Genomic DNA, 15689 nt, shown 5'->3' on the forward strand with positions numbered 1-15689 from the left:
AGCGTTTTCCCAAGTAAATCGAAGTCTCACACTCGTGCCTGTTTCATGTGACCACTGGAGCATCTCCCCTGGTCGAGTCGTGCAGACATGTGTACTGCTCATGCTGAGGCCCTGGAAACGTGGCCCCCACCTGCCCTTGGGTGTCCCGCTGTGGGGCACCTCGGCCGCACTGGGACTGACCTTTCTGTTCCCTGATAGTCATCTTTGCAGCTTCAGCCCCTCAAGATCAGGTGCCCCCAGCAAAGTTCTCCCCCCTCTCCACTCCCAGGAATCATCCTGTAGGCCTCAAGCTTCGCGAATCTGAGGGCTCTCTGGGAAAAGAACAATACAGCATTGAATACGAATGGGATGCATTGAGGCCTCCCTTCCTACTGTCTGCACACTAGGAGATGCTCCAGCGGAGGGACCGGGACCCTGACTCGGGAGGGGCCCTGGCTCTGACCCAGCAGGGACCCGCCTGCCCTCCCGGGCTCCCTGGGCTGAGTCACATCACTGGTGGAGATGCGGGGGTCCCCGGCCCCTGGCGCCCACTCTGTGCCAGGCGAGGTCACTTTGTTCCAGGGCGGTACTGGCAGCCAGAACTCAGGCCTTCCCTTGTTTCAGAAGCACGTGCACTCCATCCATTCAGCAGAGGGAAAACAAAGCGGAGCAGCCGCTTGACCGAGGGCTGTGGCTGAATTAGCTGCCTGACTGGGTTTTTAGGTTTGCGCCCTTGTTTCGGGATGACAGGGTTTTAACGGTTCAGGGTAAAGTGGCCTCTGACCCACATGCTGACGGACAGCAGTCCCGCCTCCCTCGGGCCCAAGGGGCCCCGTGCTGGACACGGTCAGCAGCAGAACCACAGCCGGGCCAGCCTGACCCCCTCACCGGTCCTCCGAGAGATGCCCTGAGACGGTGAGCAACGTCTGCCCATGGAGGGGAACAGAGCGGTCACTTCACAGGACGGCTCAGGCCACGGCTCTTGTGTGCAAGGCTCATCTGCTGTTTTTAATGAGTTTTCTCTGTTCACCCCAATATTCACTCCAACACCCCTTGGAGAAGCCTCAGAGAAAGCCCCAGAGGTCACCTTCCTCCCTAAGATGCCCTGGTCAAGATTAGGGGATGTGATGTCAAGTCTGAAACTCAATTGCATAAACTTGTGCATAAAATTGCATAAACACCGTTGCAGGTCACACGTAAAGGTTTTCTGCTAGGCGACAGTGAAAAGCTTACTGGGACTGCAGGGAAAACAGCAAAACCTGCAGCAGATGCCCTCCGTGGCTTTTTGCCCATGACACCACAAGGGTCCAAACGTGTGCAGTGCGCAGGTTAGGGTGATACACAATTCTGAACACTTGAAAGGGTCTGCAAAGGCCGTGTGTGCAGACAGAAGCTGGCAGAGACTACCAGGCTCATCAACAGTGTAGCCAGACGTGGCCTGTCTGACTCCAAACCCCATGCAATCAAACATCAGCTAAGTAGTGTATTCTCTGAGCTGACTTTTCACAGACCACAAGCTTAGTGGATGCCCAAAGGGTTACAAAGAAAAGAGTTAAGAACTGCAGAGTATCCTACATGTTCTTTTATCACCTTTCATTGGCTTCAGGAAAACAAGTCCTAACTGACAATATAATTAAAAACATCCTTTTCATACATCACTAGACTAGATGTCTAGTTGTAAGACTTCTATAAATTCACAGTTCATAAGAATGAGTTTGGAAAGGGTGTCATCCTATTATCCTGACTGTGTCACAGATGAATATTAAATTCAGCCAGTCATGTAGAATGAATCTTTTCTGTATCAAGAAATTACTACAAAGGAGCGTTTAGATGGGTCCCTCACCCTGAAGGGGAGCAAGGCCTTCTAATTTCAGAGGTATTAGAAGGGGGGTGAGCACTGGACTCGTTGCATTTCCCCCAAGTATTTGTGCTCAGCTCTGTTTCATGAGGTTTGCGGTGCAGATTATAGGTGTTAAAAGGTGGCTCAGATGGTAGAGCATCTGCCTACAATGCGGGAGACCTGGGTTCGATCCGTGGGTCAGGAAGATCCTCTGGAGAAGGAAATGGCACCCCCACTCCAGTACTCTTGCCTGGAAAATCCCATGGATGGAGGAGCCTAGTAGGCTACAGTCTATGGGGTCGCAAAGAGTCAGACACGACTGAGCGACTTCACTGTCTTTCTTTATAGGTGTTACAGATGACAGAAAATAGGTATTTTCTCCCTTGGGAGCTTGCCGGTAGTTTTGCTGGGAACTGAAGACTGGCGGCCCATTACCGACCTCCGAGCAGCCTCTGCTGTGCGTGTGGTTAGCGTGCAACCGTTCCTGTTTCTACTCCTCTTACTGCACGGTGCGGCAGTGTGAACAGGGAGGGGCCCTCCAGGAGGAAGGCGTGGGCAGTCCCCACCCCCATGCCTTCCCGGCGCTCATGTGTTTACTTCAACGTTGCCATTGTACCTAATGTACACCCGGCTTCTTCTGTTTTACAAAGTATCATATATCATGAACATTTTCTGAAGTCAGTCAACATCCTTCAAAAACAAGATTGTTAAGGGAGTGTGATATTCTGTTTTATAAATATGCTGAGTTTAGTTCATAGCTTAGGTTGTTTCTAATATCTTACTACTTTAACGAAACAAATCTGGGTGCCAATCTCAAATTCTTGGTTAAAGGATGTGAAGTATGAAGAGGATGTTTTTAATTATGTTGTCAAACAGCTCTCCCTGAAATGTGCTGATGTGCATTTTCACTGGAAATGGATGTGATTTAGCGAACACCCTCACCAGCACTTTCATATTCTTTTAGTTATCACCAATTTTGTAAACAAAAAAAGTTATCTTATTATTTCCACTGGACTTGGTTGATCCTAGTGGACTCGGGCTCCCCATAGGATTCCTTTGCCAGCTTCGCTGTTGGGCTGTCCTCCTTCCTGGATGCCCGTCTTCCCCGGGATCTGTCACCCCAGCTGTGCCTTCCTGCAGGGTGGTTTCTTGTTATGCTGCTCACTAAGGAGACTCTGAGCTGAGACATGCAGGCAGAGCCCTCCTGACCAGCAGCACTGAGGGGCCTGGCAGATGCAAACACAGGTTCTCCCGGAAGGAAATCCTTGCCCAGGCCTCCCACATTCCCGTAAACCAACCCCAAAGATGAGCTCACGCCTAAATGTACAAACTGCACAAAGCAGCTTCCCAGGCGGCACCAGTGGTGAAGAGCCCACCTGCCAACGCAGGAGAGAAGAGACACGGGTTCGACCCCTGGGTTGGCAAGATCCCCTGGAAGAAAGCATGACAACTCACCCCCATATTCTCACCTGGGAAATCCCATGGACAGAGGAGTTTGGCAGCTACAGTCCATAGGGCTGCACAGAGTCGGACACGACTAGGTGGCTTAGCATGCACGCAAAGAAGAAAGCACTGTGAACCAGTCAGCAGGTCACACACAGTGAAGTCATATCCCCAGCATTGGAGACAGTGGATTCATCAAGCACGGAATACAAATAAGTTCATTTTAAAATGTTTTTTTTTTTAAGAGGAAATTGAAAATAACCAAAGACAAGATATTCCAAAAAGGACCTGCTCTGAGGGGGAAAAAATAGAACTAAAATAATGAAAAGCAAAGTATACAGATCTATTGCATTCCTTTATGCTAACGATGAAATATTGATATCAGAAAGAGAAATTTTTTAAATGACCTCTTTAAAATTACATCAAAAAAAAAATATTGAGGAATAAGACTAACCAGCAGTATGTAAACTGAGAGCTTCTGGATGTACTAACTGGATTTAGAAAAGACAGAGGAACAAAAGATCAAATTGCAAACATATGCTGGATCATAGAAACTGCAAGGGAATTCTTCTAAAAAATCTACTTCTGCTTCATTGACTACACTAAAGCCTTTGACTCTGAGGATCACAGCAAACTGTGGAGTATTCTTAAAGAGATGGGAATACCAGACCACCTTACTGCCTCCTGAGAAACCTGTATGCAGGACAAGAAGCAACAGTTAGAACCGGACAGGGAACAACAGCCTGGTTCCACATTGGGAAAGGAGTATGTCAAGGTTGTGTATTGTCACTCTGCTTATTTAACTTCTAGGCAGAGTACATCATGCAAAATGCTGTGCTGGATAAATCACAAGCTGGAATCAAGATTGCCAGGAGAAATGTCAACAGCTCAGGTATGCGGATGACACCACTCTAATGGCAGAAAGTGAAGAAGAACTAAGGAGCCTCCTGATGAGGGTGAAAGAGGGGAGTGAAGAAGCTGGCTTAAAACTCAGCATTCAAAACCTAAGATCCTGGTGTCTGGTTCCATCACTTCCTGGCAAATAGATGGGAAAACAATGGAAACAGTGACAGATTTTCTTTTCTTGCCCTTCAAAATCACTGCAGAAATTGACTGCAGCCATGAAATGAAAAGACACTTGCTCCTTGGAAGAAAAGCTATGGCAAACCTACACAGTGTATTAAAGGCCCATACGGTCAAAGCTATGGTTTTTCCAGTAGTCTTGTATGGATGTGAGAGTTGACTATAAAGAAGGCAGAGTGCCAAAGAATTGATGCTTTCAAACTGTGGTGTTGGAGAAGACTCATGAGAGTCCCTTGGACACCAAGGAGTTAAAACCATCAATACTAAAGGAAATCAACTCTGAATATTCACTGGAAGGATTGGTTCTAAAGCTGAAGCTCCAATACTTTGGCCACCTGATACAAAGAGCTGACTCATTGGAAGAGACCCTGGTGCTGGGAAAGATTGAAGACAAGAGGAGAAGGGGATGACAGAGGATGAGATGGTTGGATGGCATCGCTGACTTAATGGACATGACTTTGAGCAAACTCCAGGAGATGGTGAAGGACAGGGAAGCCTGGTGTGCTGCAGTCCATGGGGCCGCAAAGAGTCATTCATGACTTAGAGACTGAACAGCAACAAAGACCGACCCAGAAGGTGAAAGACTCACACGCTGAAAACTGTGAAACACTAACGAAGGAAGTGAACATTATTTTAAAGATGGAAAGAAACCACATGCTCTTGGATTGGAAAATTATCATTAAAGTGACCATACTGCACAAAGCAATATACAGATTTAATGCAATCCCTATCAAATTACCCGTGACATTTTTCACAGAACTAGAACAAATAACCCTAAAAATTATATAGAGCCATGAATGGCCCAGAATTGCCAAAGCAGTATTGAAGAATAAGAACAAAGCTTGAGGCATAACCATCCCAGACTTCAGACAATACCACAAAGCTACAGTAATCAAAACAGCATGGTATTGGCACAAAGACAGACACATGGATCAATGAGACAGGGCAGAGAGTCTGAAATAGACCCACACATCGATGGCCAATTAATCTTCAACAAAGGAGACAAGGATATACAACAGAGAAAAAACAGTCTCTTCAGCAAGTGGGATTGGGAAAACTGGACAGCTGCATATAAATCATGAAGTTAGAACACTCCCTCATACTATATACAAGAATCAACTCAAAATGACTTAAAGACTTAAATATGAGGCAGGATGCTATGAAACTCCTAGAAGAGAACATAGGCAAAACATTCTGACATAAATCATTGCAGCGTTTTCTTAGATCAGTCTTCCAAGGCAATAGAAGCAAAAGTAAAAATAAACAAGTGGAGCTTGAGCTTATAAGCTTCTGCACAGTGAATGAAAGCATAAACCAAGTGAAAAGATGACCTACGGCTGGGAGAGAATATTTGCAAACGATGAGACTGACATAGGCTTACTTTCCAAAATATACAAATACTTCATGCAACCCAAAAACAGTAAGACAAACAACCCAATAAAAAAATGAGCAGGAGACCTAGGCATTTCTCCAAAGAAGACATACGGGTGGTCAACAGGCACATGAAAACACGCTCAACATCGCTAATTAGTAAGGAAATGGAAATCAAAAGTGCAACGAGGCATCACTTCACCCTGGTTAGAATGGCCATCATTAAAAATTCTACAAAAAATAAATGCTGAAGAGAGTGTGGGGAAAAAGCAACCCTCCTACATTGTTGGTGGGAGTGTAAGTCGGTGCGGCCACAATGGAGAACACTGTGGAGGTTCCTTTAAAAGCCAAAATAGAGCTACCATATGATCCAGCAATCCCACTCCTGGGCATGTATGCGGAGAAAATTCTGACTAGAAAAGAAACATTCATCCCAGTGTTCATCACAGCACCGTCTCCAGTAGCCAGGGCATGGAAACACGTTTGTCCACCGGTGGGTGAACGGATTAAGAAGAGGTGGTGCATACGTACAGTGGAACGCCACTCAGAGAGCATGGAATAATGCCATTTGCAGCAACACGGAGGCGCCTGGAGATGATCATACTAAGTGAAGTCAGAAAAGACGAAAGTCACGTGGTATTAATTGTATGTGAAATGTAAAATATGATACAGATGGACTTATTTACGAAACAGAAATGGACTTACAGACACAGAAGGCGAACATGGTTAACAAAGCAGACGGGGGGAGGCTTGGAACTAAGACACACACTACTGTCTGTAAAACAGACAACAGGGGAATCATGCCCAGTATTCTGTAATAACCTATAAAGGAAACGAACATGTGTGTGTAACTGAGTCATCGTGCAGTACATCTGAAACCAAGACAACACTGTAAATCAATTACACTTCAGTTTTAAAATGAAACTCAAGTAGATTCATCGAAGAGCAAAATCAGTTACAGATGAAAAGAAATTTCTGGAACAGGGAAGAAAAGTCCAAAGAAACTGCCAGGACACCGCAGAGGGGTGAGGGGGCAGGCCGTGGAGGGTCCTGGGATGAGCGGCAGTGTCACTGTGATCGGAGCCCCAGCAGGAGGGACAGACCCCGCCACCCAGGCACCGTGGACAGAGGGCCATCCCCAGCCAGGCAGCTGCGGTGAGCCCGGAAAGCACCCAGCCGCTGAGAGTCTGAGACAGGCTGCCCACCGCAGACCGCGCGGACGCGGCCTCTGCCCGCGCCTGGGACTCTCGGGATCCAGCACAGAGTGCGCTCAGAAACGCAGGGGGAAGAGACGGTCCAGAAAACAAGCCTGATGGGTCCACGGCCACAGACCCATCAGACGAGCCTGAGGAGTGTGCTTCCGGGGACGCAGAAAGCAGAGGGGGCACTGAGAGTCAGGAAACGTGAGAAAAAGGCGGAGAAGGGAAAACGCAGCAGAGACTGAACAATAATAAAGGAGGCGGGGCAACTGCAAACAGCGCGATGGGGCGCGGAGGACGAGCAGCAGGGAGGCGGCTACAGGAGAGGAGACCGCCCGCGACCCCGCCAAGGCCCGAGAACAGACCGCGTGTGTTATAGGTACACTGCGGGCCTCACGCCTGGGGAGGGTCCCGGGCGCCCCCTGGTTTTACTCAGCTGTGGCTTCGCTTCTGGGGTCTGTTTGCAAGTGTGTGTGCTCATCACTTCGTTTTCTGTGCTTTCCGTGGGCTTGAAATATGTCATTTTCCAACGGTCCCGCCCGCACTGTAACTGCAGATGACACGGTGGCAGCTGCTCCGAACAGGCCCGTCCTGCCTGTGACCCCGCGTCAGGGCGACAAGGGGGCAGACCTCCAGTGCGGGTTTCCAAGGATGCTGTGAAGGCCAGTGCGTCCCTGCTTCCTCCCTTGCAGCTCGAGGCCACAAAGAGTGACCATCCCACACACGCTGACCCGTGGGCCTCGGGGTCGCTGGAGGCAGGGTCTGCCGTTTCTCTCACGCTTACCTCTGCCGTCCCATTCACTTAACCCAGATCACACCAGGGGTCCGCTGTGGGAGCCGGGAGCCACGCGCCATGGAGGCAGGATCCTGCCTCAGGCTGGTCTTCCCGGGTCAGACCCGCCCGGTTCTGCTTGAAAGTGGCTATTTCCGTGGGCAGGGTGACCTCGGGGAAGACCATGGGCTGGGCGCAGCACCCACCGGGGTGGGCTTCTCCCCCCAGAGGCGAGCACGAGCTGCAGAGATGGGTCCCTGCGTCTGGAGGGCTGACTGCTCTGGGCAGGCCTGGTGCTTACCTCCAAAGGTGCCGCCCACCGTCCTGGCTTCCTGAGGTTCCCCAGCTGGCACCCTCCAGACAGGTTTGCCTTATGGAGACCAGGCCAAGTGGTTCACGGTGCCATGGAAGGGAACAGGTGGGCGTTGAGTGTCGTTTCTGGCTCAGGGCGGAGGTGGAGCTCCAGGACATTACTGCTCCGTCATGCCAGCAGCAGCAGCCCCCCAGCCCCTCCCGAGGAGGAGGGCCCCGCTGCGGCTCACGGACGCATCTCCTTCTCTTTCAGATCACGTTCTACATTCTGGTGAAGGCCATTTACACCCTGGGCTACAGCGTGTCTCTGATCTCCCTTACAACAGGAAGCATAATTCTTTGCCTCTTCAGGTAAGCAGCAGAAATGAGTGATTCTGCCAAAAACAAGATGGGAAAGCATCCATCTGAGCTGTCTCAGCCCGTGAGGGGGGCAGAGACCACGCCCCCGCCCTCCTCTGTGCCGAGCCGGCCAGACTCCCTTGGAAGGTACAGTAGGATGCTGACGCTGAGATCTGCACGTCTCATTTGAGGAGACAATGCTGACCGTGGACAAGAATGCAGTTCAAGTGCTGGAATTCTCCAGGCAAGAAAATCAGAGTGAGTAACCATGCCCTTCTCCAGGGCAATGTTCCTGACCCAGGGATGGAACCTGAGTCATCTGCGTTGCAGGCAAAATTTTTTACCAGCTGAGCCGCCAGTGAAGCCCCTACTGATGCCACGCTTTGAAAACAGACGCAGCCTGGCCTTCCCCTCCCCGCTCAGAACACCGCCCGGGTTGAAGCTGTGGGGGCGCTCTGTTGAGAGACCGTGTCATGTGTTCAGGAGGACAGGTTCAAATCCGGGCCGGTCTCGTAGCGGCGGCGTGATGCGGAGCAGACTGCCTTCTCTCTGTGCGTCTGTGAAGTACACAGGCTGACGGACCCACGCCGCGGGTAGGGGGCGCTCCCTACTCAGCCTGCTCCTCCCCTGCGCCCGGACCCCCACTGTCTCTGGAGCTAACGCCAGACGCCTTGTGGCTGCTGGTGGGGTGTCAAGGAGGTGTAGGCGCTTCCACCTGAGAAAAGCTTTTACTTTCAGGTTAAATCCATGTCTTAAGCATCACTAGCCTTAGTAAAATGGGTGCTCTCCAGCTTATTTTAAAGGGTGTTGATCACCTGTCAAAAAATAATCTGTAGACAACAAAGAGCTTTATTTGGGGGTCTTAGGAATTGCAACTTGGGAGACACAGATTCAGGTAAACCTGAGAGGGTTCCGGGGAGGAGAAGGGGTTGGAGGCTGGTAAAGGCAGAAGCCGCGGGTTGTTAAAGACGTCTGGCAGGAATTGGGACTGGCCCTGACACAGAGGGAAATGGTGTCGTCACGGCGTAGACTGTGAGGAGTTGTTCAGGGTCGGGGGCCCACACGCGCCTGATTTCGGGGACACTGTGCAGACCTTCTGGGCACCTTTGTCAGACAGTAGGTGGTCAGAGCTCAGATTCCGTCGGCTGAGACGTGGGCGGCCCACCGCCTCCAGGCCTCCAGCCCCGTGTGGGTGCTCTCTTGGCAAGACTCCCTCCTTTTCCTTTTCCTCCACACACCACGTCTTCTTTCTCTCTGCTAAAATGTAGATCAGGTGTCGGTCAGCCTTCAGATAACATCAGTGGCATAGCAAATGGAGAATTTTAAAAATTAGGAGATCCATTCTTGGAAGAAAATGAGCGAGTGGAGGCAACGGAGCGTGTAGACGAGATCCCAGCAGCTGTTGGCTGGTGCTTCTCTCCGTTCAGGCATCTCAGGTGTGACAGGTGGCTGATCATTCTCAAGAAGAATGAGGCAGTGCCTTTAATCCAGAACTGCACTTTGAAAAGTGTAGGGAAGACCTGTCGTTGTATATGATAAAAAACTCTTTTAAGAAACTGATATAATATTATTACTATTTGCTATGCTATCTTCTATATTTAACTGTACATTTTAAAATATAGAAATTGTTAATACAGAAAAAAAAATTTAAGGAGGTAAGCTGGCACAGGGTAACTTGAATGAGAAAAAACTCAGAGCTCCTATCTCGAGCAAACCATATACTTGATATCAGTATGGGGCTTCCATGGTGGCTCAGCTGGTAAAATTCGATCCCTGGGTCAGGAACATTCCCCTGGAGAAAGGCATGGTTATCCACTCTGATTTTCTTGCCCGGAGAATTCCATGGACAGAGGAGCCTGGCGGTCTACAGTCCGTGGGGTCACGAAGAATCGGACACGACTGAGCGACTAACACTGACATCAACAGTCTCCCTCGGGTTTGTCCTTCACGGCCTATTTAACTATTGCAAGTACGGTCATGACCCGTGAGGAGGATCTCAGGTGGCTTTATGCATATCAAACACCATCTTCTCTGCAGGAGAAGATGCTTGGTTACGGGCAGCACACTCCTGCAGTGGCAGTCACTGCGCCGCTGGCTCAGTGAGGAACAGCTGCAGGCTGGGCTCCGCCTTCCGTCTGGGTTTCTGTCCGCCTGGTCACGCCACCCCCAGAGAGCTGTGAGACAGCTGAGTCTAAAACCCACGTTATAAAAATAACACGCCCCATTGTCTTGGTCACCACACCCAAGAAACAGACTTCTTTGCGGTCACCAAACATTTGTTCTCCAAAACAGCCCAGAGGCTGAGAAAGGACCGAGCCACCACGACCTTACTTTGCAGACAGAGAGGGAGCGTCTCGTTCGTCCCGGGGCGTGCAGACTTGGGAGCCGGCGCAGGGCCCAGCTCTGCGCGGGAGTCGTGGGCGGTCGGTCGCTGTGCTCCTGACCGCGTCCCGGGGTCCAGCATGTGCTCACGGGCCTTTACTCACGGGCCCAGGAGCAGCTGCAGTGATTGCTCCAGCCCGTGCTGTGCGTTTCATCAGGGTCGTTATTTATAATTTGGTCCTTACAACACCTCCACCAGGTGAGTGCTCTTGATCCCAGTTGTAGCAACTTGAGAAGGAGGCCCTGCTGCTGAACAGGGGATGGCAGGGTCGGATCCACAGCCACATGCACCCCATTCACCTTCAGGAATCTGTTCACACAGTCATGGGCGTGCCAAACACAGGGAACAGACTTCACGACTGAGGCCCTGCGGACGTGTTACACACGCAGAATAGGCTTCACTACTGAGTCATGTTACACACACAGAACAGGCTTCACTACTGAGGCCCTGCGGGCGTGTTACACACACAGAACAGGCTTCACGACCGAGGCCCTGCGGGTGTGTCACACATGTGGAACAGACTTCACTACTGAGGCCCTGTGGGCGTGTTACACACACAGAACAGGCTTCATTACTGAGTCATGTTACACACACAGAACAGACTTCACGACTGAGGCCCTGCGGGCGTGCTACACGCAGAACAGGCTTCACGACCGAGGCCCTGCAGGCGTGTCACACATGTGGGACAGACTTCACGACTGAGGCCCTGCGGGCGTGTTACACATGTGGAACAGACTTCGTGACTGAGACCCTGTGGGCGTGTTACACGCATGAAACAGACTTCACGACCGAGGCCCCATGGGTCTGTTGCACACGCAGAGCACACCTCACTACTGAGGCCCCTGTGGTCTGTTACACAGAGAACAGCCTTTCCTGAGTGAAGCCTGCAGCAGGGCCTGGGTAGGGCTCCCCACGCTGAGACCCATCTCCCCACGAGCTCAGCGCCCAGGCCGCGGCCCAGCAGGAGCAGCCCCAGAGCCGGGCTTGGGACACCGCCTGTCCGTCAGCTCCCACTTCCCAGCAGGTGATCGCGACTCAGAGCTCTGACTGCAGCGCTAATTTGACTCTTTTAGAACTTACGGGAGGAATGCCCAGTCTCGGGGCTCCTCACTCAGCATTTTGCAGGGAGATTGATCCGCGTTGTTGCGTGTGGTTGTCCTGTGTGAAGATAACACAGCTCACTTACTCATTCAGTGTTCATGGAGCTCGGGGCAGCTGTTTGACGACAGGCAGTGCTGCTGTGAACAGCATGTGCCGTCTCCTGCACGCATGTAGACACTTCTTCAGGTGTGTGAGTGTGTGCACGCCTCCCCTTATATTCCCATCTGTTTTATAATCATACGTCTTGCCTGATCATAGCCATGCACACACTCTTTCTCTCCGGGTGCTGCACACTCACACCTGCTGAGTGAAGATTCCTTCTACTCCATCTCCCACACCATTTGTTATCCCAATTTTAAAAGCTGTTGCCATGCAGTTGGGTCTGTATAATATAGAACTGTGTTTTTAATTTGCACTTCCCTGGTGGATCATGATATCATGTTTGGAAACTTTTTAATTTTTTTTTTTTTTTGCAGTACCATTTCAAGTGTTTGCTCATTTTTCTATTCAGCTGTCTCTCTTTTTTTTTTAAGTTAATTTTTAGGAGTTCTGAAGTGCAGCCTTTTGTCAGCCCTGGGAATTACAGATTGTATCTCCAGCACTGTGGTTCAACTTTATACTCCCCTGATGAGGTTTTTGATCAGTGAAAGTTCTTCATTTTAATCAAGTCTGTTGACTATTTGTCATTATGGTCAGAGCTTCCTAAGCCTGTTACCATCTAGAAATTTTATTGTTTAATCTCTTGTGTTTGGGTTATGATCCACGGGTGGTTTGTTTTTGTGGGTGGTGTGAGGTAGGGGTTGAGATTCATGTGCTTTCTCTGTGTGTGTATTCAGCTTCTCCAAGGCTATTGCCTGGAAAGCCAGCCTGTGCCAGGGCACCGCGGCGGCGGCAGCAGGACTGCGCACTGTCCTGTCTGCCCCTTCCTCTCTCCCCTGCCATTTTTGCGTGGCTGTAACCACTGTGCCTTATAACGAGCCCTGATTTCCAGCAATGTACGCCTGTCAACTCTTGTTTCTCATTACGAAGAGGTTGGTCATCTGCACTTCCATAATCGATCAGTTTGTCAGTAGCCATTAAAAAAAAATTGATGAGATTTCATTTTGGATTGCATTGAATCTGTAGATCAGCTTGGACAGACTGGACACCTTCACCATTTTAAATCACCCAGCCAGTGACTTTAGGAGCTCCTTCCCTTGGTTTGGGCTTTCTTAATTTCTTTCAATACTCTTCTGTGGTCTTCTGAGTAAATATCTTGGACATCTTTTGATAGTCATGCCAAAGTCCTTGTTTATGCTATTGTATATATGTGTGTATTAACTTTCTAGAAAAGGAATTGATTTCTGTGTATTAATCTTGCTTCAGCAGCCTTGCTTAATTTATGAATTTTATACTTATTAGGTAAATCCATCTGGATTCTTCCATGTGCGGCTCACGTCTTGGTGGGGAGCTTTAGGTATTTCACTGTAAAGCAGGAAATTCACTACAGATATTTTGATGATACTTTATATCAGATTAAGAACACTCCTTTCAATTCCCAGTTTTCTGAATTTTTAATCATGAATGGGTTATGAATTTTGTGATAATTTTTCTGCATATATTGACATAAGTAGGTGGTTTTTTCTCATAAGTTCATTTAATGTGAAAATTATATAGGGAGATTTTCTGATATTAAATCTCCCTTTCATTCCTACTTGGTTCTTCTATGTACTATCCTTTTACTATGTAGCTGGGTTTAGTTTACTAATGTCTTGTTTAGGGCTTTTGTGTCTACACTCATGAATTTAATCTATAACTCCCTTTCTTGTAAAATCAGGCTCTGCTCTGACGGTTATGCTGGCCCACAAGTGAATGAGCAAGTGCCCTCCTTCCTATTCTGTGGGATAGTGAAGGTTGAATAAGGCGCTGCTTCCTCTGTGGCGTTTGTGGAATTCACCAGGAAAGCCATCTGGGTGGAGGACTGTCATGTGGGAAGGTTTTATTTTTAGGTTCAATTTTTTAAAAACAGACATAGGATGATTCAAATTCTCTGTTTCTCTTTATGTTAATTATAAACTGTATTTTTCAAGGAATCTGTTCATTTCATCTATATCTCTTATATTTTCACGTGCGTAAGAGCTATACTGATACCTCCTTTTTCATTCCTGGTATTGGTCATCTTAGTTTGTAGTAATGCTTCCTAAGGCCCACGTGATTTCATACTCCAGGATATCTGGCTATAGGTGAGTAACCGCACCATCATGGGTATCTGGGTCATTAAGATCTTTTTTCTATAGTTCTGTGTACTCTTGCCATCGCCTCTTAATCTCTTCTGCTTCTGTTAGCTCCTTGCTGTCCTTCGTTGTGCCCATCTTTGCATAAAGTGTTCCCTTGGTATGCCCAGTTTTCTTGAAGAGATCTCTAGTCCTTCCCATTCTATTGTTTTCCTCTATTTCTTTGCATTGCTCACTTAAGAAGGCTTTAACTCTGCATTCACTTGGGTATTTCATTCCCTTCTACCTTGCCTTTAGCTTCTCTTCTTTCAGCTGTTTGTGAGGCCTCCTCAGACAACCATTTGGCCTTCTTGCATTTCTTTTTCTTGGGGGTGGTTTTGATCACCCCCTCCTGTACAGTGTTACAAACCTCTGTCCATAGTTCTTTAGGCACTCTACCAGATCTAATCCCTTGAATCTATTCGTCACCTCCACTGTATAATCATAAGGGATTTGATTTAGGTCATACCTGAATGGCCTAGTGGTTTTCCCTACTTTCTTCAATTTAAGCCTGAATTTTGCAATAAAGAGCTCATGATCTGAGCCAGAGTCAACTCCAGGTCTTGTTTTTGCTGACTGTATAGAGCTTTTCCATCTTCAGCTGCAAAGATTATAATCAATCTGATTTTGCTATTGACAATCTGGTGATGTCCATGTGTAGAGTCGTCTCCTAGAATGTGAAGTCAAGTGAGCCATGGGAGTCAGTACTACAAACAAAGCTAGTGGAGGTCATGGAATTCCAGCTGAACTATTTAAAATCCTAAAAGATGATACTTTTAAAGTGCTGCAATCAACATGCCAGCAAATGTGGAAAATTCAGTAATGGCCATAGGACTGGAAAAGGTCAGTTTTCATTCCAATCGCAAAGAAAGGAAATGCCAAAGAATGTTCAAACTACTGCACAATTTCACTCATTTCAAATGCTAGCAAGGCAATGTTCAAAATCCTTCAAATGAGGCTTCAACAGTACGTGAACCAAGAACTTCCAGATGTATAAGCTGGATTTAGAAAAGGCAGAGGAACTAGACATCAAATTGCCCACATCTGTTGGATCATAGAAAAAGCAAGAGAATTCCAGAAAAATGTCTACTTCTGCTTCATTGACTATGATAAAGCTTTTGACTATGTGGACCACAACAAACTGTGGAAAATTCTTAAAGAGATGGGAATACCAGACCACCTTACCTGCCTCCTGAGAAACCTGTATGCAGGTCAAGAAGCAGCAGTTAGAAATGCACATGGAACAATGGGCTGGTTCAAAATTGGGAAAGGAGTACATCATGGCTATAGATTGTCACCCTGCTTATTTAACTCATATGCAGAGTACATCATGCAAAATGCTGGAATGAATGAATCACGAGCTGGAATCAAGATTGCCAGGAGAAGTATCAGCAACCTCAGATATGCAGATGATACCACTCTAATGGTAGAAAGTGAAGAGGAACTAAAGAGCCTCTTGATGAACGTGAAAAAGGAGAGTGAAAAAGCTGGCTTAAAACTCAACATTCAAGAAATTAAGATCATGGCATCCGGTCCCATCACTTGATGACAAATAGATGGGGAAACAGTGACAGGTTTTCTTTTCTTGGACTCCAAAATCACTGTGGTTGGTGAC

The 15689-nt window shown here is 48.2% G+C and overlaps 1 protein-coding gene across 1 annotated transcript in view; it reads left to right on the top strand.

The window, feature by feature from the left end:
- VIPR2 (vasoactive intestinal peptide receptor 2) overlaps positions 1–15689 on the top strand; it is a 112940-nt gene that overhangs the window by 78519 nt on the left and 18732 nt on the right. The window contains exon 5 of the mRNA XM_010829350.1: positions 8253–8350. Coding sequence (XP_010827652.1) covers positions 8253–8350 — 98 coding nt within the window. The remainder of the gene's footprint in view (positions 1–8252; positions 8351–15689) is intronic.

Source organism: Bison bison, unplaced genomic scaffold (assembly GCF_000754665.1).
Source record: "Bison bison bison isolate TAMUID 2011002044 unplaced genomic scaffold, Bison_UMD1.0 scf7180017864503, whole genome shotgun sequence".
In the NCBI taxonomy this organism is placed as follows: Eukaryota; Metazoa; Chordata; class Mammalia; order Artiodactyla; family Bovidae; genus Bison; species Bison bison.